Source organism: Helicoverpa armigera, chromosome 30 (assembly GCF_030705265.1).
Source record: "Helicoverpa armigera isolate CAAS_96S chromosome 30, ASM3070526v1, whole genome shotgun sequence".
NCBI lineage: Eukaryota > Metazoa > Arthropoda > Insecta > Lepidoptera > Noctuidae > Helicoverpa > Helicoverpa armigera.
In genome coordinates this window covers 1,654,339-1,682,282 of record NC_087149.1, presented here as the reverse complement: position 1 = coordinate 1,682,282, position 27,944 = coordinate 1,654,339, and the positions used below count along the sequence as shown (strand labels likewise).

Below are 27,944 nucleotides of genomic sequence, written 5' to 3'. Positions count from 1 at the left end.
TGTTTTGAACGATGAGTTGCGTATCTATCTCTATATAGTGTATTATCTATGGTACGACGTTGGGCCTTTTCATACTTATATCAATACGACGTTGTAAGACGTTGCTTACGCGAACGTGTTAAGCAATTGTCGTAATATTTAGGGATTCTGGCCTTACGAAGAAATACGAGAGTCCACACCACCATTTTCCACAAGCTAGGCTACTCTGTAAAAGTTTCAGTAAACCTATATTTTACAGTTTATGCATAGTTAAGAAGATTCTTGTATGAAAAATAATATAATTTGTTTTTAGGACTTAAAAACGTTTGGGGAAGGTGATTTTGATGCTAAACAATGGATTAATAAAGCTTGGCGCTCCAGCGGCAATCAAGAGAAAGAGGTAACTATAGTATAGTCAAAATATCTATATCTATTTATATAAAAAAGAGTTAGTCACATTACACTACTTATAATTCAAGGGCTGAGCAGTGTAAGCTGAAAATTAGAGGAGATGTAGCTTAGACCCGGGAGAAGGATATAGGATAGTTTTTGTCACCAGCTACATAAAGCAATTTTCTCAAGATGCAGGTGAAATTGTGGGCTGAAGACATCATATTTTCATAAGATGTATGCAAGAGTAGTGGTTAGAATGGCTCCTCAGATCTTTCTGTAAAGAATAATTTAAAATGCACATATCATATCAAAATTAATACCTATTATGATTTAAGCATTAGGTTAATTGAATCTTTATAAAAGGCAATTGAACCCCCTTTTGGCTGCAAGGGTACTGTTGTAACATGTTGTATAAACCAAACACACACAAGATCAGAAAGAAAGAAGAAAATCAAGAAAGATACTGTATGTACTTTAAGTAAAACAAATGTTATATTTTTTTCAGATTTTTGTGGCCAACACAGTTTCCAGATTACAATTATATATGAAGCAACTCACCAACTCCTTAGATGAGACCACTACACAGGTATATTTAGAAATAATACTTTCAATAAAACTACTTTTATGGATTTTGTCACAGTTATATTATTTAAGCCGAAAATCGATCTCAGTGGATGCAGCTGAGTACTAGTGTTTCACAAGAAGCGACTGTCCTATCTGACCCCCTCAATCCAGTTACCCGGGTAACCCAATACTGCGCGGCTCTGACGTAGCCACGAGCTTTTAGGAAAGCAAACAAACTTATTCACAGCCTAAACTCATAGGAAGCGTTGAAAAGTCGGCGTTTTGGGGGCTGTCTTTTGAAAATTTTTGATGTTCAACAAGTAGTATTTGGCAACCAAGTTTGAATAAATGATTTTGAATTTGAATCTTCAGATAGTGACCTCCATCCCCCGCATCCTGCAAGACGCATCAGCTCTCCAGCTAGAAGGTGCTATGCTGCAGCAGAAGCTGCTCTCTCTTGAACAGAAGGTGCAGAGCGTTGAGGAGCAGACCGGACACTCAATTGAGAGCTTGCAGAAGATTGATCAGCTTAAGAGTCGGCTAGAGGTAAGGGGTATCAGGTTTTGGCTAACTGTGGTAATATTATAAAGCTGAAGCTTATTTCAACGTACTTAAACCAGGAACTACTGGTCCCATTTGAAAATAGTTTCAGTGTCATGCATACCATTTATTGAGAAAGCCTTGCTCATTTATTGAGGAAAGTTATCGGGACTTTTCATTTAAACAAGTGCGTGGAGTAGTTCCTAGTAACCCAGGTGAAACCGCTTACGGCGGCTAATACATATCTTACTAATATAAATGCGGAAGGTTTTAAAATGGATGTAATTTTGCAAACAAATACTTTGAAGATCATAAATATATGTATACCTACTTTTTGTCCGGGTTCGGAAAGTACTTAGAGGTATATACTTCTAGACGCCCAGGAGACAAAATCCGTCTACCAGTTTAATGGGTATAAACAGTTACCTGCACGGATGTCGAGCCCTGACCTTCACCTGCGCACAAGCGATTTACTGCCTTATTGCCTTATGCGTACGGGTGCGCAAAGCGATCCCCACTCTTCCGCCGAGAGCCCGACATCCGTGCCGGTAACCCTATGTGCCATTAAAATAAAAACAGACCTTAAAAAAATCTAATTACAATTCCCAGACTGCAGCATCAGCTCTTCGCGAAGCAGATAAATGGGCAGCCCTAGCCACTTCTCTGGAAGATATCCTGGAATCTGGAGTGCCCACCCAGGGTGAGAAGCTGGCGGAGCTATCAGAGCAAGTGGCTGCTATGACTGCCAGCCTTGAGGTAGGTTCCTTGAGTTTATGGGCGCCTGGTACCTTGGGTAGCTACTTCTCTGGAAGATATCCTGGAATCTGGAGTACCCACCCAGGGTGAGAAGTTGGCGGAGTTATCAGAACAAGTGGCTGCTATGACTGCCAAGGCTTGAGGTAAGTTCCTTGAGTATATGGGCGCCTGGTACCGTGGGTAAGTCCTAGCTACTTCTCTGGAAGATATCCTGGAATCTGGAGTGCCTACCCAGGGTGAGAAGCTAGCGGAGTTATCAGAGCAAGTGGCTGCTATGACTGCCAGCCTTGAGGTAAGCTCCTTGAGCTGATGGGCGCCTGGTACCGTGGGTAGTTACTTCTCTGGAAGATATCCTGGAATCTGGAGTGCCTACCCAGGGTGAGAAGCTGGCGGAGTTATCAGAGCAAGTGGCTGCTATGACTGCCAGCCTTTAGGTAATTTCCTTGAGTATATGCTTGCCTGGTACCGTGGGTACGCTCTAGCTACTTCTCTGGAAGATATCCTGGAATCTGGAGTGCCTACCCAGGGTGAGAAACTGGCGGAGTTATCAGAGCAAGTGGCTGCTATGACTGCCAGCCTTGAGGTAAGTTCCTCGAGTTTATGGGCGCCTGGTAGCATAGTTATCTGCCTAGCCTTTTCCCAATAAGCTGGCTTCTGACTTCCCTCAACGACTGCCAAAGATGTTCAAATGAGAGCTGGGCTACAGTTTATCGTGCCATTTGAAACACAGTCATTGGTGTCCAAGATATACATAGACAGTAATACAAACTTAGAAAAGTTTGTATGATTTGGACTTGCCTGGCATGATTGAACCCACACTCATACTTGAGAGGTCGCTTCTCACCCACAAGGCCACCATTTCTTTTTTATTGAGGGAGGGGAGTATCAGACTCTAAAAGTAATTAAAACCAATCATGTTCCTTCTGAATCCGTTTATGTACCAAGGCTGCGGTAACTCTTTCGAACAATCCCGCAGCCCAAGGCATACATATTGTTTTTTTCCGTTATTAAAATTAACTGTCTTTATTTGCAGGTACTAAGTGAGGCGCCGGACTATGAGAACAAGCGCCTACAACTGGAGACGCTATACAACAGGCTGGAAGCAGCCATCAGCCCGCCTCTCATTGAGGCTCTCACTCAAATGGATGCTGGTATGTTGCTTTTACTATCTAAGTAAAACCGACCCACTGAAGTTTAGAAAAAGAATCATTCAATCAATCCTACACCAAGTACTAGGCTACCATAAAATTCAAGGACGTTCTGGATTGTATAGTTAAAGTTTTCTAAAATCCTGCTGCTATTCAGTTGCATCCATGCGGTAAGGAAATGCTTAGGCCGATTTAAATTTCCAATTCCGCCTCCCGAAGTACTAGGCGCGCATAACACCGAGGATGTTACGCGGAGTTTACGTCAACCTATCGCTTAGAACTGTGATCCCAGTACAATCGAGTAGAACAAATTTCACTACATCGAGTAGTACAAGTACTAGGTGCACATAAGACTGAGACGGTTGACGCTCATTGGTTGGGACGTTTAGTAAGTAGTATAGACGGCAATAAAATTATGTGAGGGTTTTCGTTCTTCTATATTCTTGACAAGTACTAGGCTGCCATATAACAGAAGATATTCTCTCCAAACACGCTCCCCATTAAGGAAAAGGCTAGGCACATCGTAATTTTCTCCCAAATGAACGACTCAAAGTACTAGGCGCGCATATAACCAAGGGGGTATGACACAGAGCGCACGGCAACTTACGTGTCGCTGTTCAGCGGCATGGGCCGCGCGGTGTCTGTGTGTCGCTGCTGGCGCCGCGCCGCCGCCGCCAGGCTCGCTAGCAGCTGGAGACGACTGGATCTGATACCAATACTATCTAGAATAATCTAGAAACAGCGCTTACCAAAAAGAAATGTCCAGAAACAGCAAAATAAACCTAATTTCACTTTAGCAAGTACTAGGCTCACATAAGACTGAGACGGTTAACACGAAATAGTTGAGTTTTATGAGCAGCAATAGACGGCAGTAGAATGTGATGTGAGGTCAATGACCAAGTAGCTTCATTGACCTTCTTCTCAAAAAGGGGTAGGTCATAATTTTTTTCAAGTACTAGGCTGCCATATAACGGAAGATGTGCTCATCACCCTAGTTAAGGAAAAGCCTAGGCACATGAATTCTCCCCCAAATTGCCCTCAATCCGCCACCAAAAGTACTAGGCGCGCATATAACCAAAGGGGTGTCACACAGAGCGCACGGCGACGTACGTGTCTCTATTCAGCGGCATGGGCCGCGCGGTGTCCGAGTGTCGCCGCCAGGCTCGCCAACAGCTGGAGACGACTGGATCTGATCCCAATACTATCTAGAATAATATAGAAACAGCCCTTAGCAAAAAGAATAGTCTAGAAACAGCTAGATTTTAGCAAAAGAAAGTAATTTTACTATAGCAAGTACTAGGCGCACATAAGAACGAGAAGGTTGGCGCTCATGGTAGATAGAGGTCTGGCAGTAGATGACAAAAGAATTGTATGAGGTGAATGACCGAGGCTTTTCAGTCTTCCGTATCCTTATCAACTACTAGGCTGCCATATAGTAGAAGACGTCCTCACCTAACTAACACCCTCCCGTGTAAAGGAAAAGCCTAGGCGCTTGATAATTTTCCCCACACTCCGCCACAAAAAGTACTAGGCGCGCATAAAATCGAAGGGGGTGTTGCACAGAGCGCACGGCGACGTACGTGTCTCTATTCAGCGGCATGGGCCGCGCGGTGTCCGTGTGCCGCTGCTGGCGCCGCGCCGCCGCCGCCAGGCTCGCTAGCAGCTGGAGACGACTGGATGCTCATACCCTGGCTGCTCTCACCAGGATGCTGGCTACTGAAGCTGGGAGACAGGTATGTACTACGTAGAGGCTCGGTTTCATTGGAAGAGGCAGTTAGTGAATGGTAAAGGCTACCAGGATACCAGATAAAGGCTGCTGGTAATTTCTGCCAGTATTTTTTTGTAAATAATGTTTAAAAAATATGGTGTTAAATAAATAAATTGAATAAAAATGGGCGTCCTAGCCGACTATCAGCCACGGCGGCTGTTCTCATACAAGGAGATCAGCCAGCTGCGCAGGACATATTATAGTGCACAAGCATTTGCTTGGACACAGGTGCACTCACTATTCCTTCACTCTCATAGCGCGATGGGACGACAATCCGACACCACTGGAGAGAGATCACAAGCAGTTTTTCCTTTACAGGTAGATTGGTTGACAAATGTATTGAAGTCCGAGACCCCACTAGCGGAATTGATAAGGCTATATACAGACTTGCTACTGTCCTTGGATCCGCCACCTACTAAGGTATGTTTGAAATAAGCTTTAGAATAATACCATTTATTTTGATAAGCTTTCTGTAAATAATTTTCGCATTTGAGTGTGCACTGTACAAAATCGTCTATGTGCAATTTTAGTACTTACTTGAGCTGTTCCCCTATAACTTAAGTATATCTCATCTACCGAGCCTTTTCCCAACTATTTTGGGGCCGGCTTCCCGTCTAACCGGGACGTAGCTGAGTATCAGTGCTTTACAAGCAGCGACTGCCTATCAGATCTCCTAAACCCAGTTACCCGGGCAACCCAATACCCCTTGGTAAGACTGGTTGTCAGACTTACTGGCTTCTGACTACCCGTAACGACTGCCAAGGATTTTCAATGACATGACTCAGGCAACCCGATAGCTCTTAATAATGGTTGACAGACTTTCTGGCTTCTGACTACCTGTAACAACTGCCAAAAATGAGCAGATAACTGGGTTGAGGAGGTCAGATAGGCATTCGCTCCATGTGGCACACTGGTACTCAGCTGCATCCGGTTAGACTGAAAGCCGACCCCAACATAGTTGGGAAAAGGCTAGGCAGATGATGATCCGTCGTCTTTCAGGTGGTTTCAGCTAACCTGAAGTTATGTTCATCTCCTGAAGAAGGCATATTATTACTGACTGACTTGAGGAATGATATCGAAGACTTTATAACTTGCATAGAAGGAGTTATTGATGCGCCTCGGCAGAATAAAGGTGAGTTCTTATACATTTCTTGTTGTTTTTGCTCATGATATAAAGTCTATATGCCAAGGCCTGCCGGGGCTGTGGGATTGTTCGCGCGAGTTACTGCGGCGCTGGTATATAAAAGGCCTACGACGGAACACGACGGTTGTTAGTCAGTAAGAGTCTGACACTCCCTCACCGCGCGTAACCCACAGCGGGAGGGGTCATTATTTTGATGTTTTTTGACGTCTATGTATTTCCTTATGTACACTATATGTATTCCCCTATTTATTTCCTTATGTACACTGTATGTATTCACCGATGTATTTCCTTATGTACACTATGTACTCCCTATGTATTTCCTTATGTACACTCTATGTACTCCCCTATGTATTTCCATATGTACACTCTATGTACTCCCCTATATACACTCTGTGTAAGTACTCACCTATGTACAACAAACTTCAGCTTTATAATATTAGTGATCTTATGTCGGTCGCCGTCGACGCTGGATGCAGGTCGCCTCCAACAGGTATCTGTGGAGATCTAAGGGGGAGGCCTATGTTCAGCAGTCGACGTCCTATGCCTGAGATGATGGTGATGATGATAGATTGATGTGACCATATTTCTTTTTGGTATACAATAGAAAATGTTGTCCATAGAAACTCTTCTGGCGGGCATATTGAGGGAATTCGGGCGAGCTGCGTACGCGCCGCTCAGAGAGCTTCTGCCGAAATACACAGAGTTACAATCGCAGTTGTTACTCAATTATCTGAATGATCCACAACTTAAACAGGTAATGTTTTATTTACTAGTGCTACCCTGCGGTTTTGCTCACCCAAAAACGATTATTTAATCGTTTATTTATTTATTTATTTATTTTTTTTATTTATTTATTTATTTAGGATCTCCAACAAAGGATGTACACATAACATGACATATGTAGCATAAAAAAACAATGGGAATAGTGTCGGTGTACTCCTTCACTTATAGGAGACCACAGCATGCACAATATCACTAGCTAACTAATTTACAATATTACAAAAATATCTAAAAATAAAATACAGTTACAAACTAAACACTTATAAAACAAAATATACATATACAAACAATTTATATTGGCAAGGTTTTTAGGCACTTTCTAAACGTGGACATACACTGGCAGATGTCTAACTCCGATGTTTTTGCTAGAGCATTATATTGCCTACAGATTCTCGGTATTGCGGCGTAATGCCCAAGGTTGGTTCTAGAGGTGGCGATGTGAAAAAGGCTATACACTTTACTCCTAGGGAGCCTAGCTGGAATTTTTATTTCCATTGAACTCAAAAGTTCAGCGCAGTCTATTGCACCATTGAATATCTTGTGTAGCATGATGCAATCCAGGATCTTTCTGCGGGTGGCTAAGGTGTCCATGTGATAGTACTTTAACCTACATGTATAGCTTCTTAGTTCTCTAGCCTTACAATCACGATAGCAAAGATGGTAGAGGAATCTCTTTTGGACGCTTTCCAATCTTTTGGAGTATACTTCATAATGCGGACTCCAAACCACAGAGCCATATTCCAGGATCGAACGAACTAACGTGTTGAAGAGTTTAATTTTTGTGGATGATTTTTTAAATTCTTTACTATTCCGTAAAACGAAGCCCAGTACTTTGAAAGCCCGTGAAACTATATTTAGGATGTGTTCATCAAATTTAAGTCCTGTGTCAAGCTGCACTCCTAGGTCTCGAATAGTGTTCAACTTCTTCAATTCAACACCATCTATGAAATATTTATGGTTAAGTGTTTTTCTGTTACGCGTAAATTGGATATAGTGACATTTGCTGGTATTTAGTAGCATCCTATTTTGTTTGCACCAGTCGTTCAATCTATTAATGTCTTCCTGTAATAATTTTGAATCTACATCATTCTTAATTGGCATCATTATTTTTAAATCGTCTGCAAATAGATAAAATTGGGAATATTTAAAACAACTGTCTATGTCATTAATAAAGACGTTAAATAAAATCGGACCCAGATGGGATCCTTGTGGTATTCCAGAGACTGCGAAATATCTATCGGAAAAGTAACCGTTTATCGCTACTTTGGATTCTCTATTTACCAAATACGATTCAAGCCATTTGATAACGTTCCCGCTAATACCTAATTGTACAAGTTTATTTATAAGCAGGTTGTGCTCGACTTTGTCAAAGGCCTTGCTAAAGTCGGTATAGATTGCATCCACGGGTATCTTTCTGTCAAGGCATTTTGATAAAGCTGACGTGAAGCATAATAAGTTGGTGCTGGTGGATCTAGATTTGACAAAACCGTGCTGATGCTCGGTAATCTGCTGCTTAAGGAACCACATTAGATGTTTACTGACAAGTTTTTCAAATACTTTTCCGAAAGTAACTAAAATCGAGATTGGTCTGTAATTAGAAACCAAATGCTTGTCTCCAGATTTAAAAATGGGTATCACTAAAGCTTCTTTCCACGTATTAGGAAATATTCCGTCCCGCAAAGATCTGTTGAAAATAATATGTAACGGTGTCACCAAAGCCTTAGCATTGCGTTTGATAAATAAAGGAGGTATTCCGTCTCTGCCTGCTCCCTTCGTTTCATCTAGTTTTGATAATTCTTGGTAAATTACCTCAGTATTAAATTCTAGTTTAGATAGTGCTGCAGATGTATATGAACACGCGTTAACGAACGTAGGCATAGACCCGCTGACTGGTACACTAAAATTCGACGCGAAACATTCTGCGAAAAGGTCGCAAATATCCTTCCCGCTAGTCGCAACATTATTGTTATAAAACATATCGCCTGGATAGTTGCTACTACCTTTCCTTTTATTTTTTATAAACGACCAAAATGTTTTGGGGTTCTTTGTAATGCTTGTCTCAATGTTGTTGATGTATTTCAAGTAGCATGTCGACATGAGAACCTTGCATTCCTTCCGTAACTCCTCAAATGAAATACCGTCTAATGGATTTGTGTACTTTTTAAAACGAACATGGTACCTGTATTTTTGTCGTAACAATTGTATTAGATCACGTGAAAACCACGGAGGATATTTATTGTTAAAGTTCTTTTTTAACGGTACACAATCTTTAATAACTCGTCTTAACAGAATATAAAAAACGTCTACCATATCATTAACGGATCCACAGGTTTTAAACTCGTGTTCCCAATCAATTGATGATAACTGATGTAAAATATCGTCATAGTCAGCACGAAGAAAATTTGGCTTTGGGTAATCGTTTGCCACTAAGGATTTAGTCGCATTAACTGGTAGCTTGAATTCCAAAGGAGGGTGTAAAGGGTCCTCTTTTGTCAGACATGATTGGCAGCGAGTAACGTCTATTAGGGGCGAGTTGCATAGTAGTAAATCTAAGATTTTTGACTTATTATTTAGTATATTGTTATATTGAGTTAGGGCAACCAAATGCAAAAACTCAGTAAGAACTGTGAAGATATCAGAGCCGCTTGGTTCAGGGATTAAGGCCGTAGACTGATCATTTGAAAACCACTTAATATTCGGGAGGTTAAAGTCACCAAGAATAAGTACTACGTCATTCTCATTGAAAATAAATGTAGATTTTTTGGTATAGGATTCCAATGTATCACGTTGTACTGGTGGCGGGAGGTACACTCCGCTTAAATATAGCTTTTGACTACTATTGTGTGACGAAGATATGTCGATACTAATCCAAATGTCTTCGAAATCAGTCTCGAAATGTGATAATCTACTAGATTTTAAAGATTTGGAAACGGCTATTAAAACTCCTCCACCATCCTTACGAATCCTAAACTTGCTTGACTCACGATCGCGCCTGTAAACTACGTACCTATCATCGAACAATTCCGAGTCATAGACACCACTGTTCAACCAAGTCTCAGTAAGCACTACAATGTCATAATTATGAACAGAAATATTATTGTATAAAGGACAATGGGCAGATTGGTATACCCCACCAATAGCAATGTCATATTTATCATTGGATAGGCCTTTTTATGTAGAACAATATTTACTATGACAGCTTTGCTGAAATGTTTGTCCGTTCTGAGATATAGATCAAAAACTGTGCAAAAGTTAGAACTAAGTAATCTATTGATAACTCAAGTTTTTAAAGGAAAATCTAAGAACTACTAAGTGTAAGTCTTGTATGAAAGAAAATCAGATTACAGTATTGATTAGCATCAGTTTTAAGATTGTTTGTTATCTATATCTCAGAACGGACAAACAATAGAACAAAGCTGTCATAGTAAATGTTGTTCCAGTTAAAAAGACCTATCCAATGATATGTATGACTTTCCTATTGGTGCGGTTTCTCACTACGCCCAACATCCAGTTGGTACAATAAAAGGTTGAAATGCTACATAATAGTAACAATTATGGATCCTAACGGGCACAGTAGTACTTACAAGACTTAAAGTTATTAGTACTTAGATTTTCCTTTAAAAACTTGAGGTATCAATAGATTACTTAGTTCTAACTTTTGCACAGTTTTTGATCTATATCTCAGAACGGACAAACATTTCAGCAAAGCTGCCATAGTAAATATTGTTCTACATAAAAAGGCCTATCCAATGATATATATGACATTCCTATTGGTGGGGTATACCAGGTCCCATATATTTGTGCCCATTGTCCTTTGTAGTTTTGGTTTTCAAGCCTCGAACGTTTTGATAGTACACTTGCAGTGGACGGTTGAATGAAAGTAGGTAAAGCCATAAGAACTTTCCAATTGTAATATACATAAAATTATATAAAATTATTCTAAGGATTTTAACTTATCCCGGCAGGTAATGTGGATTCTTTGCGATAATTCATCCTTTTTCACGAAAATTCGGCCGTTCCGAACCCAAACAAACTTGAACCCGAGCTCCTTCGCACGGACCCGAGCTGCTGCATGGATTGCCTTGTTTTCTGCCGACAGGTGTTCGGAGACATATATTGGTTGCGGTTTATCACTAGCGATGCCGAGGTGACTCGTGTTAAGTTTATCTTGGTTATTGTTTTTGTTGTATCTTATAGAAGCAGCAAGAAAACTGTCACGCAGGCGTGGGCTACTGAACTTGACAAGAATGGAACGGGGTCTGGAACTTTGTGTATCTTTCTTAGCTAACCTCGTGCAGTGTAATATATCCGGATCAGTGATATCACAGTTTATAACTTTCCCCAGCTGCAATACTGTTGTTATTAAGTTTTCGGACTTATTTTCGGGCACACATTGTAGTTCAACATTAGCGGTTCTGGAATTTTGTTCTAATAAATTAAGTCTCTGATTTACTTGATGAATATCGTCCCTCAAACCACTGTTGTCCTTTTCCAACTTTTTTATAATCATAGATCTCTCCTCCAGCATAGTTTTCATTTCTTCATATTTTTCATTGAAGAAGGAGAGGGATTTTTTGAAATCGTTTATCAACTCATGCATTTGTTTGAACTGAGTGGAAACTATGTCCGTGAGGGCAATCTGAATTTCATCTTTAATGATGTCCCTCAACATATGTTCTGAAAACTGAAGACAGGTTTCATCTGAAGTTGGATCAGCAATTTGTTTACTAGCATGCTTGCGAATAGTGACGTTAGTCGATGGCGAGCGCGGTGGTAAACAGGCAGACCGCTCTGACGTAGGGCTCGCAAGTCTAGCGGTTCTGACAGGTGTGTTCGTGTTGTCACTTTTAGGCAATTGACTATGGCAAATTGGACATTTCCAAGTTGATTTTCGTTTCACATTCATAGTTTTAAATACGTTCATGTTGATATTAGCACACAGCAAATCATACCATTGGTGGCAAGTAGAACATTGTAATCCTTCTTTGCAGTTAAAGCCATTCAGGCAGCCAGCGCAATCTTTTGTTGACATCGTTAGTAACACTCAGTAAATTAAAAATGCACTCACAAGCGATAACAGCGTACGGCCTCTAGTGGCGGGGTGGCGCCACCAGTCATGCGTGATTGTAATGCGACACAAACACACTGCGTTTGTCGCTGGAACGCTTTAGCGTTATTATGTTGGCACTGCTGTTGGCGGCTTGTGACAACTGCGCACCCGCAGGATTTTCGCCGTTATGTAGTTCGCACAACCGTGAATATTCCGTGCACTCAGGAGATTCGGCACTATGATACGGCACTTTTGCAACAAATTAGAGTAGTATTTAAAGTCGCTGTTACACCTCATGAAGATCTGAAAACACCTACTGAGCACCAGTACTACACCAGCTTTTCGTTATGGAATAAATTGAGTCTATTGTTAATCTGTAACTATTTTAACTATAAGGAGTTGTTAGGACACTACCGAACAGACTTAGGGCGCGTTCCGTTTAAGGCCGGCAGCACACATCCGGTTTCCTGATCCGGTTTCCTGATCAGGAATCCTGATCCGGAAACCGGAATGCTCTTTTTTCATACAAAATGTTCACAAGAGCGCACACGTTCTTACTTTTTCCGGACGGAAAAAAACCTGACATTCGGTTTAAAATTTTCTCCGTGCGTTCTGGTACTCAGAACGGAATAAAACCTGATGACGTCATTCCGAACGCAGCGCTCGCGAACAATTTGGTTTGACCGCCGCACACATACGGAAATTTTCATTCTGAATTAAGGTAGCCCTGTTCCGAATGGACGTGTATCAGAGCATTTAGAGCCTGCCTGTGTCTGGCTTTTTATATATGTTTTTTATTTTTGTATTAAATATTATAAAAAAAAAACCTTTTTATTGAACAATTAACAAGCGTACACATATTTACATAAATAAACACCCAAAAATAATGAGTTTTTTTAATTTCTCTCATATCTATGCCTTTATAATTAAAGGCATAAGATAATACAATTAACATAAAATACAAATTCAGATAATACAATCAATTATTGTTAGTAAAGATATTTATGAAGTTCATCAAAGGAATTAATGGACTTTCTATAATACTTAATAAATAATTCTTCCGGGTATGCTCGTAATTTAGCTGTTTTAACATAGAATTGACTTTCGGATAATCTTTGAGCATTCGACGGGTGTACCCAGTAACGTCGTTTCCTCTTTTTCTTGTTTAGCGCCAGTAAAAGTGCAACAGCAATCAATTCGTCATAGTCCATGATGTCGTGCCTTCAATATGGTTCCTCTTTACGTACTGGCCATGTAAATTCAGAATGAAAAAAACCGAATGTGTGCGCTAGTGACACGGAATCCCGAATCTTAATTCCTGATCAGGAATCCGTATCCGGAAACCGGATGTGTGCTGCCGGCCTAAGAGTGACAGTAGGGTATTTTTTCGATGATACCTAAGCTACTTAAAATGGTAGCTATTCCAAATTTCATCTAATTAGTCCCAAGCAAGGTTTAACCAGTTTCTTAGCATTTCTCCAAAATTCAAATTTAGAATACACTCTCACGCATGCCCGGATAACTCTTTTGATGCTATAATCCATTAAAAATAACATTAGAAATTTAAGTAAACCTTTTTTACTGTTTGTTCAAGCGATTTTGACTTCTATTCCGTAGACAAAAGAACGGAATTGAAAGCAAAATAGTGGTTACAATACCAAGTATTTACTGCAGCCGCCATTAATCATACTACTAACGCAATAGAAGTCAAAATCGGTTGAACAAACAGTAAAAAAGGCTTACTTAAATTTCTAATGTTATTTTAAATGGAGTATAGTAACATCCTACAGTTATTAAAACCCTTTCAAATGCATGTCAAGTCCTTAAAACCAAGATTTCGCATTTTTGCAAAAGAGTGTATTAAATGTACAATTTGAAATATTAATTTTGAATATTAACCTTTAATATTATTTTCAGGAGGATCTTCTAGAACTTTCCAGAGCTATTCTGACAGTGTCGGAGCGCTGTGAAGGCTGGCTGGTCACGGCTCAGACTCGCGCTAGGAAGATTGCTGGGGACGCCATGTATCCCTACTATATGCCCGCCGTGGAAGTAAGTTTGTTAACCGACTTCGCGAAAAGAAGGTTATCATAGACTAGATTTATAGATAGATAAGTCAGTTAATTGTTGAAAAGTATTATTTAGTAGCGTTCTTAGTCTGATACGGTCGGATTTTTCCCGCACCTGGTTAAAAAGTATGTTATTATGTTAAAAGTAACATCTCAATCTTTTTATGTGCTAAGTTGTTCTCCGCGGATTCACTCACGTCCCGATAGAACTTTTTATTAATACGTATATGCTATACAACAGGAAAGTTTCATTTAAATCCGTTCAATCGTTTGCATGTGAAGAAGTAACAAACATGCAAACTTTCGTGTTTATGATATTAATATAAACTATTTTCTGTTTGCGGTTTCACCGGCATCCCGAAGCAAAAACTTTTCGCACATGGCTAAAAAATCCTGTCCTTTCTCAGGCTCTCAACTATCCGTGTACCCATTTAAATCCATTATAATCATCGGCAAGGATATTGAGCCCTGACCTTCACCTGCGCAGAAGCGATTTATTGGTTTATTGCCTTAAGTGTACAGTGCGCAAAGCGAGCCCCACTCTTCCACCGAGAGCTCATTATCCGTGCCAATAACTATAACTAATTGTAACAAACAGGCTTCCTTTCACATTTACAAAACCACTAATAATAATTACATTATTCAACAGAACTTCATATCATCACTTTCCTCACTGATATCAAGTCACAGTCGCCGCATAGAGTCTACCTTCCTATCATCAGCGACATCTGGTCAGACCACTGGAGTGTTATCCAGTTGCTTCCCAGCCTCGCTGATGCTGCAGACTGCTGCTGCCAATATCCTCGAAACCCTCGCCCAGATGAAGGTGGATGAAGGTAAGATATGATGAGAATTTTAAAATTTTTGTCCGACATTTTGTAGGACAGATAAATCGGACCGATTTGTAGGATGTTCTGACCGATTTTTTGTCGTACGTGTGCACCTATCAGTGTGTTTTATTCGTCTCCTACAAAAAATCGGTCTCCTACAAAAAATCTGTCATCGATAAATTACACAAGGGAACAAGATTTTTGTTGCAGCAAATATTACGACTAATATTGTATATTTTTGGGCTGCTAATTGAAGATCTGAAGTCAGAATTTCTGTATCAGCTTTAGTTTTTGAGATATCAACAAAACGTGATTTTCAAGAAAAACACAATTTTATTAACAAAAAACAGCAGAAGAACAACAACTAAGCATCAAAAAACTTTCTTTTATAAAATTTTCTAGCTTGATTCAGTTCACTAGGGCTGTCTTTAATGCTGCAACAGTAGTTCGCCATCATGTTGGCATTCCAATGACCCTGGGACCGCTTTTCCATAGTCCGAATATCTTGATGGAACCGTTCGCCTTGTTCTTCACTGAGATCACATAGATTTTCAGGGAAATGGTCGAAATGGCTAAGGAGGAAGTATACCTTGATGGTTATATTACAACCAAGCCGACAACATCTGTTTAAAGTTATTTGAATAAGCTTTCATCCTTTTTGTTTGATAGAAAATATTGTGCAATCCAAACGAATTCGTTTCAGGCATTTTTTTCGATATCGGTCATGTAATTATAAAACTTACAGTTACATCAACCACCTTATTTATGGACCATCAGAAATTCCGGCTTTTAGTTTATCTATACTCAAATTATGGGACTTTTTAGATATGTATTGAGCATTTTTGTTCAGAGCTTTTACAAATTGTTTCATGAGCCCAAGTTTGATGTGCAAAGGTGGTAGCACCTTTTTTAAGGTAAAGTAGTAGATAACAAGTTAGGGTAAATCCATTTGGACCGTTTTTTTTTTGTTAATACCGTTCATATTAACCACGCAGGAAAACTACCTAATGATTCGAGGGTTCTCGCCAGATCATCGGTGTTTGTTACTTGAAATGGGGTCTTTTCTTATTTTTCCATAACCTTAAAGACTGGACGCATGTTTTACATACCATTTTAGACACCCAGTAGGTACCTGTCGCAGATGTCCAAAGAAAATCCAAAGAACTCAAAGTACACCCGTTTCAAGAACTCCGACACGCTTAGTCTACATTCTTTAGATATATATTCACCACAAATATTACAGAAATAGTTAGTATCATTTTAACAATTATTTTGCAACATAGAAATAGTAAAAACTATATACTTTTTAAATAAAATGCTCTGTTTTATGAAATTTAAGTGTAACTAGTTCGAAAATACGGTCAATAGCTGTATCTCAAAAACTAAAGCTGTTAGAAAAAAAATGTGGGTAGATTTGAAATCAGCGACCTCGAATTAGTAAACAAAAGTCATAAAATTTCATGCAACAAAAAAAAAGTCTTATTTTGTTCCCTTGTGTTATCGGAAGTGGGTGGGTAGTCTTAGGCTAAATAGTAGTGCAGGCTGGTCAGACCACTGGAGTGCTATCCAGTTGCTTCCCAGCCTCCCTGATGCTGCAGACTGCTGCTGCCAATATCTTGGACACCCTAGCCAACATGAAGGCGGAGGAAGGTAAGATATGATGAGCAATTTTTCAATTTTTCTCCGACTTTTTGTAGGACAGATAATCAATGTTCTGACCGATTTTTTGTTGGATGTGTGCACCTATCAGTGTGTTTTATTCGTCTCCTACAAAAAATCGGTCTCCTACAAAAAATTGGTCTCCTACAAAAAATCGGTCTCCTACAAAAAATCTGTCACCGATTTATCGGAAGTAGGTGGGCTGACTTAAGCTAAATAGTAGTGAAGGTTGGTCAGACCACCGGTGTGTTATCCAGCTGCTTCCCAGCAGCTTTGATGCTGCAGACTGCTGCTGCCAATATCTTGGAGACTCTAGCCAGTATGAAGGTGGAGGAAGGTAAGAAATGATGACAATTTTTCAATTTTTGTCCGACATTTTGTAGGACAGAAAATCGGACCGATATTTTGTAGGACGTGTGCGTCTATCAGTGTGTTTTATTTTTCTCCTTCATAAAATCGGTCTCCTACAAGAAATCGGTCACCGATAAATTATCGGACGTGGGTGGGTAGCCTTAGGCTAAATAGGAGTGTAGGTCGGTCAGAGAACGGGGGTGCTGTTCAGATGCTTCCCAGCCTCCCTGATGCTGCAGACTGCTGCTGCCAATATCTTGGAGACTCTAGCCAGCATGAAGGTGGAGGAAGGTCAGTTCTCATCATCATCTGCCTGGAGTCGGCTCGGTTACAGCTGAGTACCAGTGTGCCATATAGAGCGTCTAAGTTACCCGGGTTACTAAATACTTCTTCGTAAGACAGGTTATCAGACTTCCTGGCTTCTGACTACTCGTACGTAACGTGTACGTGCTCTATTTATTTTATTTTTTAAACATTGTTTTTCTTTCATTTTCTTTATATAAATTGTATTGTAAACCCTCTAAATTAGCGCCAAAGATACAGGCTTTGCCTAGTTTGGGACTAATGATAATATTAAATTCTTCTTCTTATTTTCAGAAACAAAAGACCCGACCCCCCTCCACGACTTACCCACTTTGCTACTAGAAGCGGAGGTACGTCAACGTCTCCCATCATACAGGGCGGAGCCCCCGGCTTCCGCGGCCGTGCTGCGGCGCTCCGCTGAACAGCTGCGGGGGCTAGCACGAGCCGTGCTCAGGAACCCTGTGGATGTGCAACTGGGTTAGTTATTGTTTATCTAAACTCATGCCTGTAGTCATTAACGTACTCATTCTTGCCCTCATTAATACACTCACGAACTCATTCACGAATACACTCACTCACTGTAGTCACTGCAGTCATTCTTGCACTCATTAATATACGGCGGAGGTACGTCAGCGGCTGCCGTCCTACAGGGCGGAGCCCCCGGCCTCCGCGGCCGTGCTGCGGCGCTCCGCTGAACAGCTGCGGGGACTAGCCCGAGCCGTGTTGAGGAATCCTGTCGATGTACAACTAGGTGAGAGATCTTTGTACATAGCTGGACTATCTAAACAGTCATTTCGTACTTTCGTACACTATTTTCGTACACAGTTGTCATTCGTACACTCACGCGCAGTTGACATTCTTGCACTTAATAGATAAGTATAATATGAAGATTTAAAAATATAGACATACTAAGGAATAAAAATTTATTTAAAATATTGGGGTGATTAAATCTAATTAAGTGGGTTATTCATTTGTAAAGAAAATTACACATTTAGGATTTTTAGGTTTACTTCATAAATATCACAGAATTATTTTAGTAACAATGTTTATTAAAAACTGAAGTATACACATATATTAAAATATCAAAAACTATTGTCTGTAAAGTTGTTTTACTGACGATAGTTGAACGTGACAACGTGAGTAGCTGCCGATTGTGCCTCTTTGTCGCTCGCTGCGTGCTCTCGCTTGCACTTCAAGCCTTAAACGGAACGCCTCAGAGCGAGGTAACGCCTCAGAGCGAGGTAACGCCGCATGAGTCATGTTTTTTCGTGCGTGCAGCCGGCTCCATCGATTTATAAGACGTTGTCACGTCAAAATAATTTCCAACATATAATTCCAAAATAATAATCATAACATAATCACAATACAATAAGTTCAAAAAAATATACTTAACTTAGGTCCGCTCGGTGCGACGGCTCGGGATCGAATGTGCCGAGAACGGCGGAGCGTCAGCTTTTATAGACTGTGGTAAACAACTGACGTCACATCGTACGATAACCTTTTAAATTCGTTAATATTTGTATTTTATAATGAATCTATGATTAAATTGTATTAAAATAGGATAAATATATTTTAAACTAGTTTTTGCCCGCAAATTCGTTCGCGTGGAATAGTGACTACCAGCAGATTTTTGATTTGACCAATAGATGGCGCTATATGTCCGGGATAATTTTATTTTTATTTTTTTTTATTTTTTTTTGTAATAAAAACTATCCTATGTCCTTTCTCAAGTTTCAAACTATGTCTGTACCAAATTTCACACAAATCGGTTCAGTAGTTTAGGCGTGAAGAAAAGACAGACAGAAAGACAGACAGACAGAGTTACTTTCGCATTTATAATATTAGTTTGGATATTAGTTTGGATTAATTAGTTCTATTGCATAGTTGGTCTTACAATGGCATAGTTAGTAAACAAGTCACGTTATTTTTGTTAATAAAGGTTAAAAGTAATATCACACAAAACAAGAATAAAATAACAACATTTTGCGATAGTACTGATAAGATTTTACTGAAAAACTGTTGACTATTGTGTATCATGTGTAAAGAAAGTTGTGATTATCATAGTGATGTTCTTATTTGTGTCCAATTAAGGAAACGGACGTGAGTTATTATGTTAAATAAACTGAAGTTATATGAATAATCTATCACACGCATTCGTACACTCACTCGCAGTTGTCATTCGTGCACTCATGCGTACACTCACTCGCAGTTGTCATTCGTGCACTCATGCGTACACTCACTCGTAGTTGTCATTCGTGCACTCATGCGTACACTCACTCGCGATCACTAATAGATACTCCACTGTAGTCATTTATACACCCCTTACTACATTCATAAAATAATTAACTAATGAAATAACTTATTCTTGCCATTCGTGCACTCATATACACTCTTTTGCAAAAAAAACGGGCACCTATGCGAAATCTTAGTTTTAAGGACTTTACGTGTATTTTAAAGGGTTTTAATGATTGTAGTATGTTTCTAGCATCAAAAGGGTTAGCCGAGCATGCGTGAGAGTGTATTCTAAATTTGAATTTTGTACAATTACTAAGAAATTGGTTAAACCTTGTTTTGGACTAATTGCTGGCAGAAAGTTCGTCGGTGTTTTGAAAAGTTTTTGAAGTGATTTTCAGGAAAATGATAATGCAATTTTAATTAATGATTAATGTACTTTTTTGTTAGGTCAAAACATTTTTTTAAAACTATGCGTATTTGATAAAATTTTCACCTGCTCTAAATGGGCTATACTGATGATTGATGGCAATGTTAAGAGTTTCGGTATTTTAGTGTAAAGCGTTCTATTGTTTAGATATTGTACCCACGTGTTTTAAATTATCGCTTTTTCATAAATAAACACTATTTAGAAGAGTATCAGTACCTTTGGCTGCGACAAAACAAAATTAAAGTAAGCAGTGCCGATCACAATCCGTCTCCTATCGGACTTTGACATTAAAAAAATACCAAATTTTGTGATAAATGTTAAAATTAACCACATGAAAAATGATGAGGAGGGTTAAAGCTATCTAAAAAGTCAAATTATTGCCTCGTTGGAGCTCCCGATAACTCCATAGGTATCGGATTACTAAACAACGATTTAGCTGAAAGGGAGTCAAGAATTCAAAATTATTGGCCAAACGTATGTTTCTTAAGAAATGAGCAGATAGCCAATTATTGTTATGATTTAAGCAGGAACGCTCAGACTCATAGATCTTCAGAGGTCTACGGAGTTTCCCAAGAGACGAGGTTGTTTAAAAATCAGTAATTACGAGACCTTAAGACCTCGTGCTCACAGTCTATGCGCTATTTTCTGTATTTTGTAGAATTTCAAGACTTTTAAAAATGTCAAAGTCCTATAGGAGACGAGTTGTTATGGGCACTGCTTACTTTAAATTGGTTTTATCGCAGCCAAAGGTACTGATACTTTTCTAAATAGTGTTTATTTATGAAAAAGCGATTTTTTAAAACATGTGGGTACAATATCTAAACAATAGAAACGCTTTACACTAAAATACCGAAACTCTTAACATGCCATCAATCATCAGTATAGCCCATTTAGAGCAGGTGAAAATTTTATCAAATACGCATAGTTTTTCAAAAATGTTTTGATCTAACAAAAAAGTACATTAATCATTAATTAAAACTGCATTATCATTTTCCTGAAAATCACTTCAAAAACTTTTCAAAACACCGACAAACTTTCTGCCAGCAATTAGTCCAAAACAAGGTTTAACCAATTTCTTAGCAATTGTACAAAATTCAGATTTAGAATACACTCTCACGCATGCTCGGCTTACTCTTTTGCTGCTAGAAACCTACTACAATCATTAAAACCCTTTGAAATACACGTAAAGTCCTTAAAACTAAGATTTCGCATAGGTGCCCGTTTTTTTTGCAAAAGAGTTTATAATATACACTCATTAATTTACTCAATAACACACTCATTAACCAATGTACCAGCAAATAACCAGCGTGATTTAATAACTCAACTCATTTTTGTTACAGAAAAAATACCTCAACTATCAGTATGGAATAACAACGATGCATTGTCTACGGATTTACCAGATTTCGCCCTATCACCACAGGAGTATATTACTGAGGTAAATTCATCATCTGCCTAGCCTTTTCCCAACTATGTTGGGGTCGGCTTCCAGTCTAACCGGATGCAGCTGAGTACCAGTGTGCCACAAGGAGCGACTGCCTATCTGACCCCATCAACCCAGTTATGTATAAAACCCGATGGTAAGACTGGTTGTCAGACTTACTGGCTTCTGACTACCCGTAACGACTGCCAAACATTTTCAAATGACAGCCGGGACCTACAGTTTAACGTGCCATCCGAAACACAGTAATTGGTGTCTAAGATATACTTAGAAAGTACATACAAACTTAGAAAAGTTGCATTGGTACTTGCCTGATTTGAAATCGAATACACGCTAATACTTGAGAGGTTGGTTTTTTACCCACAAGGCCACCATGACTTTAACTTTTAGAAGGACTGAATTGTGGACAGACGACCTTATGTCGGTCGCCGTCGACGCTGGATGCAGGTCGCCTCCAACAGGTATCTGTGGAGATCTAAGGGGGAGGCCTATGTTCAGCAGTGGACGTCCTATGGCCGAGATGATGATGATGATGATGAATTAATGTTATTTTGTTTTCAGATTGGACAATACCTGATGACTTTGCCACAGCATTTGGAGTTGCATCTGTCAGAGAAACAGGCTCCATTGCAGTTCTTATCTGATGTAAGATACTTTTCTACCATATATTACTTGACCTACAAGAAAGCGCCTGTTCTATCTTCGTTATGATATCTCCGCTAAGTTTTCTTCCTCCGTGCCCATCTCACTTTGTTAACATCGAAAATTTTGCACCAGATATTCAAGGTACCCAAAATTACATATTCGTGAATATATTTTAATTTATTATTTTCTAGGTTTGCACTCATACTTGTGAGGTTTATGCTGAGAAAATCCTAAACATTAGGAATATGGATGCCTTGGGCACTAAACGCTGTCTCAATGATATCGGTAAGTTTTATAAGTATCTATAATCTACACTAATATTTGTTTATTTGCCATAAACTTAATAACTACTTGTCCGATTTTAAAAATTCTTTCATCATTAGAAAGCTACACTCCATGAGTACACAGGCTATTATTTTATCCCGGTACGGGCATTAGTTTCCACGGGATGCGGGTGATACCGCGGGAAAACAGCTTGTCACTATATAGTACAAAACAAATATATTATATTCGAAATACTAAAACTATTGAACCGATTTGACTACTATTTTTTATCCCGATGCGGAAACTAGACACTGGAACGGGTAAAACCGCAGGAAACAGCTAGTTATCCATAATTATTATTATTTAATAAAAAATCCTAGTCAGAACTTCCTAAAAGTCGGTCTGAATCTGTTCTACAAAAAGTCTGACGTGAGCGGCAGATTGAACATTGAAAAATAATATATTCATCTTAATTTATATATTTTTCTATTATTTTCAGTATATCTTTCAAGCGTGGTAGAAGATTTAGGCAGTACAATAACGCCATCTCTGAGGAATCTAGAAAAATCACTCCGAGCTGCCACGCCCAGCCCAAGCAGTGAATAGAATGTTAAACTTAGCTTGTTATAGTAAATTATTTATGTACCCAAAGTGTTAATATTATAATTTTAAGTTTAAAATAAACGTATTATATTATATTGGTGTTTTTTTATACATAAAGGCGAATTTTCTTAAGAAACTAGCATCGCCAAAATGCAGGTATTCGGGAAAAGTTACTAGCTCCGCCCTCATAAGCCCTCTTCGGAACACTCCCGTTTTTCTTAAACTCGGAATCACTAAGACACTAATCAATCAAGAGAAATCTTTGTCTCAAGGAATTCGAACGCCTCGTTAGTTCACTAGTAACTGGTCGTTTGTATGTACCTTCTAAGTATATCTTGGACCATGTTTCAGAGAGCACGATAAACTGTAGGTTCCGGCTGTCATTAGAACATCTTTTGCAGTCGTTACGGGTAGTGAATGACGAGTTATGAAATAAATTAAATAAAACGACAATATAAGTTCATATACCCACATTTTTAATAAATCATACTTCAACACTTTAATACTGCGCTTTTATTGTCTATGACTTGGACTAAAGGCCAAGTTTCCATATATTGTCATCACATAGGCCAAAATACTTAAACAATGCTTATTTCAATATTAAAATGGAGATCAAGAATGAATTAGATAATGATTAAAGGCCAAGATTTCTGATATTTTGACGTAAATTTTGATATGTAGCCAAGTTTTTTTTAAAACACTGATATTTGGCCAATATTTTTTATTTTTGCAATCATCAGTTAACTTTTATCTGAGAAATAAATATGACGGTTTGACATCATCATGATGTCATCCTAACTGATTGTCGGTCACGGCGGCTGTTCTCATATAAGGAGATCAGCCAGCTGCGCAGGACATATTATAGTGCACGAGCATTTGCTTGGACACAGGTGCACTCACTATTCCTTCACTCTCATAGCGCGATGGGACGACAATCCGACACCACCGGAGAGAGATCACAAGCATTTACGTTTGACATATTATTTTCTTTACAAAAGCTGTCAAAACGTCAAATATATTCTTCAGATATAAGTTAACGACCCTACGGCCCTTTAGTTTTTGATAGCATGAAATTGGACAGCCAAGTTCGGCCAAGTTTTTCAACAAGCGCAGTAGTTAATTTAAAAAATATAAACTTATATCTAAGTTTAAGATTTAGACGTTCAGGGCAGGACTAGATATGATTATACCTAATTAACATAAATAATTAAATAACAATAAACGAACACACATTTATATATAACGTAACACATTTACTTACTTGTGGGAAATTCTCAATCTTTTTGGGGGAAAAGCGACTTCAATAATAAATCTGAAACTTTCTCTTTAGTCTGAAAATCTCATCACAATGAGTGCCAAAAGCCAAACGTGAGATTATCGCGCACAAACATACCTACACAGGTACATACATGTATATATACAGAATCAAATTCGGGACTTCCATTTTTGACATTAGTAAAACATATAAAACAATCTATTTACCTACGAAAGATAATTATAAAATTACAATTTTAAATGGAAATAGCACATGTTAATAGGTACTTATGTTAAAATTATAAATATATAAGGTAAGTATATAAAAAAAAGATTAAGAATTTCTTCACATACAATTAATACACATCATAAATTCAACAATATAACACTCAGGGCACAAATATTTAATTTAATATTATAAATACTTACCGTATTATACTTAATTACATTAAAAATCTAAAAAGCCGAAAATATCACTAATCTATCACATTTATAAGATTACTATATATTTTTTAAAATTATAAATATAATATATTATTTTAATATTAGCGAAATAGCGATAAAATTTCACTTTTTTATATAAACCGGGTAACGTACGAAATGGTATATATTAAAAAGAAAAAAAAATTCAAAACTGTTGGTAAACGACCGAGGTATGGGTGATAAATCATTAAAAATATTTAACATTCCAATTAATAACCTCCTACTTTTTGTGAAGTCGGTTAAAAACCCTTGAATTTGTTTCGGCGTTTCTTCTCAGGGATCAGTCAGTTAGGAAATGTCGACCTCAGCGTTCTTAAAATGACGTGTAAAAGTGAAGTAATGTCCAACTTGCAAAATAAACGTTTTCATTTCATTCACTCACACTCACTATCCAAAAAGAATCCGTTATATTTTTATTATCTAATATCCAAACGCTAAGCAGTTTTCAATATATCAAAACTAGCTTTGTTAACTTTGACATGAAATACCTATTCGTAGATTACCCGGTCCACGTTCCTATATAGAATTATGATATTATTAGTATGTAGGTAAATATATGAAAAGTCACATAAATATATATTTTGCTATTTTACAAAGTTTTTTATATTTATTACTAGGATACACTTGTAGCTCACGGCTCTTGTACTAATATTAAGTTATTTTTTGTTTTATTATACTTATATATATGTTTATTATTCATAATACATATGTATATGTATATGTTTGTATAACATTGTTATTATTTTTTAAAGTTATATTGTCAAAAAAAGTGTTTGTCAGGATTTTTTATATTTAAAATTGATAGTTTGTATATTATTACTGTATCCATAGCATTTTTATTATTTGCGGACCCCAAATAAAATTGGGGAAAAACCCCTATTAGGTACTGTTATGAACTTTCATTGTATGGTTATTTATACTATTTTTATTTCGTTGATAATATAACTTCAAAAAATTACAAAAAATCCTAAAAACACTACAAGTTTGAGTAAAACAGATTAAAATATACATTTCATTTTAATTCGAAAATGATTTAAAAATACATAATCAGCGTCAGGACCCAAACCCAGCTATTGTCATATTTTCCCAAAAAAACTTACCAAATATGAATGATTGTAATAATTGAATTATTTAAAATGTCACTACAATAAACTACATGTAAATATACTACAATATACATTGATATATTGCGATTTAAATTTCAAAATATCTTTGTGAATGTGAAGTTAGCCAATTGGCTGTGCATAAAAAAATATTGCCAATTACATGTGGAAAATTATTATTAACTATTCAAACTAGAAGGAAACCTACTTTTGCGTTATTTTAAAAAGAGTAACCATGGAGTTTCTTGCCCGTTCTTCTCCATAGGAAGCTACTTTTGGAATGGGCAACTAGAATCAAACTTAGTTATATTTTTGACATTCATAAGTGCTTGTAAGGGCCTAAATGAAATAAATGATTTGACTTTGACTTTGATTCTTCTCATCGAGTGAGCTGCAGGTTTAATCACCTAACAAGCCCTAGTGTCAGAGTGTTCTCAAATCCGCCTGACGGCCTCTGACGTGGAATTGTAACAACGACTGCTACTGAGTAGCATTCAAGGAAGCCGGCTTTACGTGCCCTCCGCAGACTCCAGGCTGTTTGAAAATGCTTCAAAATGCTTCTTGTGAATATTTTTCGTATATACTACTAAACTACTTAAGCCGACTGTTACAGGTATATAAAAATGTATTTGTCAAAATTGTATACATTATACCTACTTTGATATATTGATATATAATGTATCTTATTATATATCTTCTAAAATTGGAAGATTATGTGATTATATACTTGCATAGAGATACTGATATTTTAAATATAGCGTTTTTAATGTCATATTATATATTTTTTTCAAGGTATATAAGTATAGAATGAAATGGACATCTTTCAACATTTTTGACGAACAAACCATGCAGCCATACATGAATTGTTTTCAGCGCGTCTTATTTTTACAAAAACATAATACTAAGTTCAAAATAAAAAGGTATTTGAGAGAAATAAAAAAGTGAACAAATTTCTCATTTGAATTAAAACATATTGAAAACTTTTTTTATATGAACCATGACGATATGAACTAAACGTTATTTTTTAAATATACAGGTAAGTATACAAGTATTTCATAAAAAAACATACTTTGAAAATCAATGATGGAATGAATAATTTTATTTGGAAATACAGATTTTTTATGAAAGACGACTAATGAAGAAATTATGTCCATCGAATTCATGAATAGTAGACAATTTATTTTGCTTTATTTATCTCAAATCACTGGCAACGATGCTTTTATACGAAAATAATCTAAAGACAAACAATCTTCATAATATGACTTTTAATTTAAAATCTCTCTTTAAAATCAAAGTTAATACTAAAAAAACCGGCCAAGTGCGAGTCGGACTCGTGCACGAAGGGTTCCGTAAATTACAGTTAAATCAACCTATCTCAAAAACTATAAGAGATACTTTGATCAAACCAAAAATCGTTGAAAGAGTTAATTAGCATGCATCACCTCTATTTTTTTTAGAATTTTATACCCCGTAGTTATAAAAATAGAGGGGGGGGGACATACTTTTTACGACTTTGAGAGCTGATATCTCAAAAACCGTTCACTTTAAGAAAAATGTTTTTTAGAAAACTTTATATCATTTTAAAAGACCTTTCCATTGATACCCCACACGGGTATGTACATCGAAAAAAAAAATTTCATCCCTCAGTTACATGTATGGGGGGCCCCACCCCCAATTCTTTTTTTTACTATTTAGTGTCATATTTTTGTAGCGGTTCATACAACACATATTCCCATCAAATTTCATCACTGTAGTACTTATAGTTTCCGAGTAAATCGGCTGTGACAGACGGACAGACGGACAGACGGACAGACGGACAGACGGACATGACGAAACTATAAGGGTTCCGTTTTTGCCATTTTGGCTACGGAACCCTAAAAAGCAGTAGCTTAATCAATTGAATCATTATTTTACTGTTACAGCCTTTTTATCGTCCCACTGCTGGGCTGCGGCCTCCTCTCACACAGAGAAGGATTGAGCATTAATCACCACGCTTGCTCAATGCGGGTTGGCGATTTCAGACTTTATAGTCCAGGTTTCCTCCATGTTTTCCTTCACCTTTTTATCAGCCATTGGTGTAAAAGATATACTTTGAAAAAACTGCTTAGAAATCATGGTTTTAAGCAGTAGTTTATTTAAAAGTCCTAAGTACCTATCA

The 27,944-nt window shown here is 37.8% G+C and overlaps 2 protein-coding genes across 8 annotated transcripts in view; one reads left to right on the top strand and one right to left on the bottom strand.

Moving 5' to 3' along the window:
• Positions 1–23,010, top strand: part of LOC110380117 (conserved oligomeric Golgi complex subunit 7) — a 30,412-nt gene extending 7,402 nt beyond the window's left edge. Inside the window, exons 1-17 of one of the 4 annotated variants that reach the window (XM_064042954.1) lie at positions 56–207; positions 293–379; positions 878–958; positions 1,309–1,482; positions 2,086–2,232; positions 3,266–3,383; positions 4,944–5,113; positions 5,467–5,568; positions 6,148–6,280; positions 6,913–7,046; positions 14,040–14,174; positions 14,841–15,027; positions 17,629–17,811; positions 21,337–21,431; positions 21,996–22,079; positions 22,271–22,364; positions 22,843–23,010. In XM_064042954.1, coding sequence (XP_063899024.1) covers positions 917–958; positions 1,309–1,482; positions 2,086–2,232; positions 3,266–3,383; positions 4,944–5,113; positions 5,467–5,568; positions 6,148–6,280; positions 6,913–7,046; positions 14,040–14,174; positions 14,841–15,027; positions 17,629–17,811; positions 21,337–21,431; positions 21,996–22,079; positions 22,271–22,364; positions 22,843–22,949 — 1,905 coding nt within the window. In that variant the 5' untranslated portion in view covers positions 56–207; positions 293–379; positions 878–916 and the 3' untranslated portion in view covers positions 22,950–23,010. Of the gene's footprint in view, positions 1–55; positions 220–292; positions 380–877; positions 959–1,308; positions 1,483–2,085; positions 2,233–2,668; positions 2,816–3,265; positions 3,384–4,943; positions 5,114–5,466; positions 5,569–6,147; positions 6,281–6,912; positions 7,047–14,039; positions 14,175–14,840; positions 15,028–17,628; positions 17,812–21,336; positions 21,432–21,995; positions 22,080–22,270; positions 22,365–22,842 lie in introns of those variants that run through there. The other 3 variants (XM_064042955.1, XM_064042953.1, XM_064042956.1) reach the window with 3 other exon arrangements.
• Positions 10,209–13,895, bottom strand: LOC126053873 (uncharacterized). 4 transcript variants are annotated; one of them, XM_064043051.1, is made up of 2 exons: positions 13,370–13,895; positions 10,209–12,758 (listed from the first exon to the last, which is right to left on the bottom strand). In XM_064043051.1, exon 2 carries the CDS (start codon positions 12,102–12,104, stop codon positions 11,007–11,009), a length of 1,098 nt encoding a protein of 365 aa, XP_063899121.1. In that variant the 5' UTR covers positions 12,105–12,758; positions 13,370–13,895; the 3' UTR covers positions 10,209–11,006. The 4 variants fall into 4 exon arrangements, with proteins under 4 accessions (XP_063899121.1, XP_063899119.1, XP_063899118.1 ...); XM_064043049.1 differs by having other exon boundaries at positions 10,209–12,740; XM_064043048.1 differs by having other exon boundaries at positions 10,209–12,734.
• Positions 23,011–27,944: the final 4,934 nt, after the last annotated feature.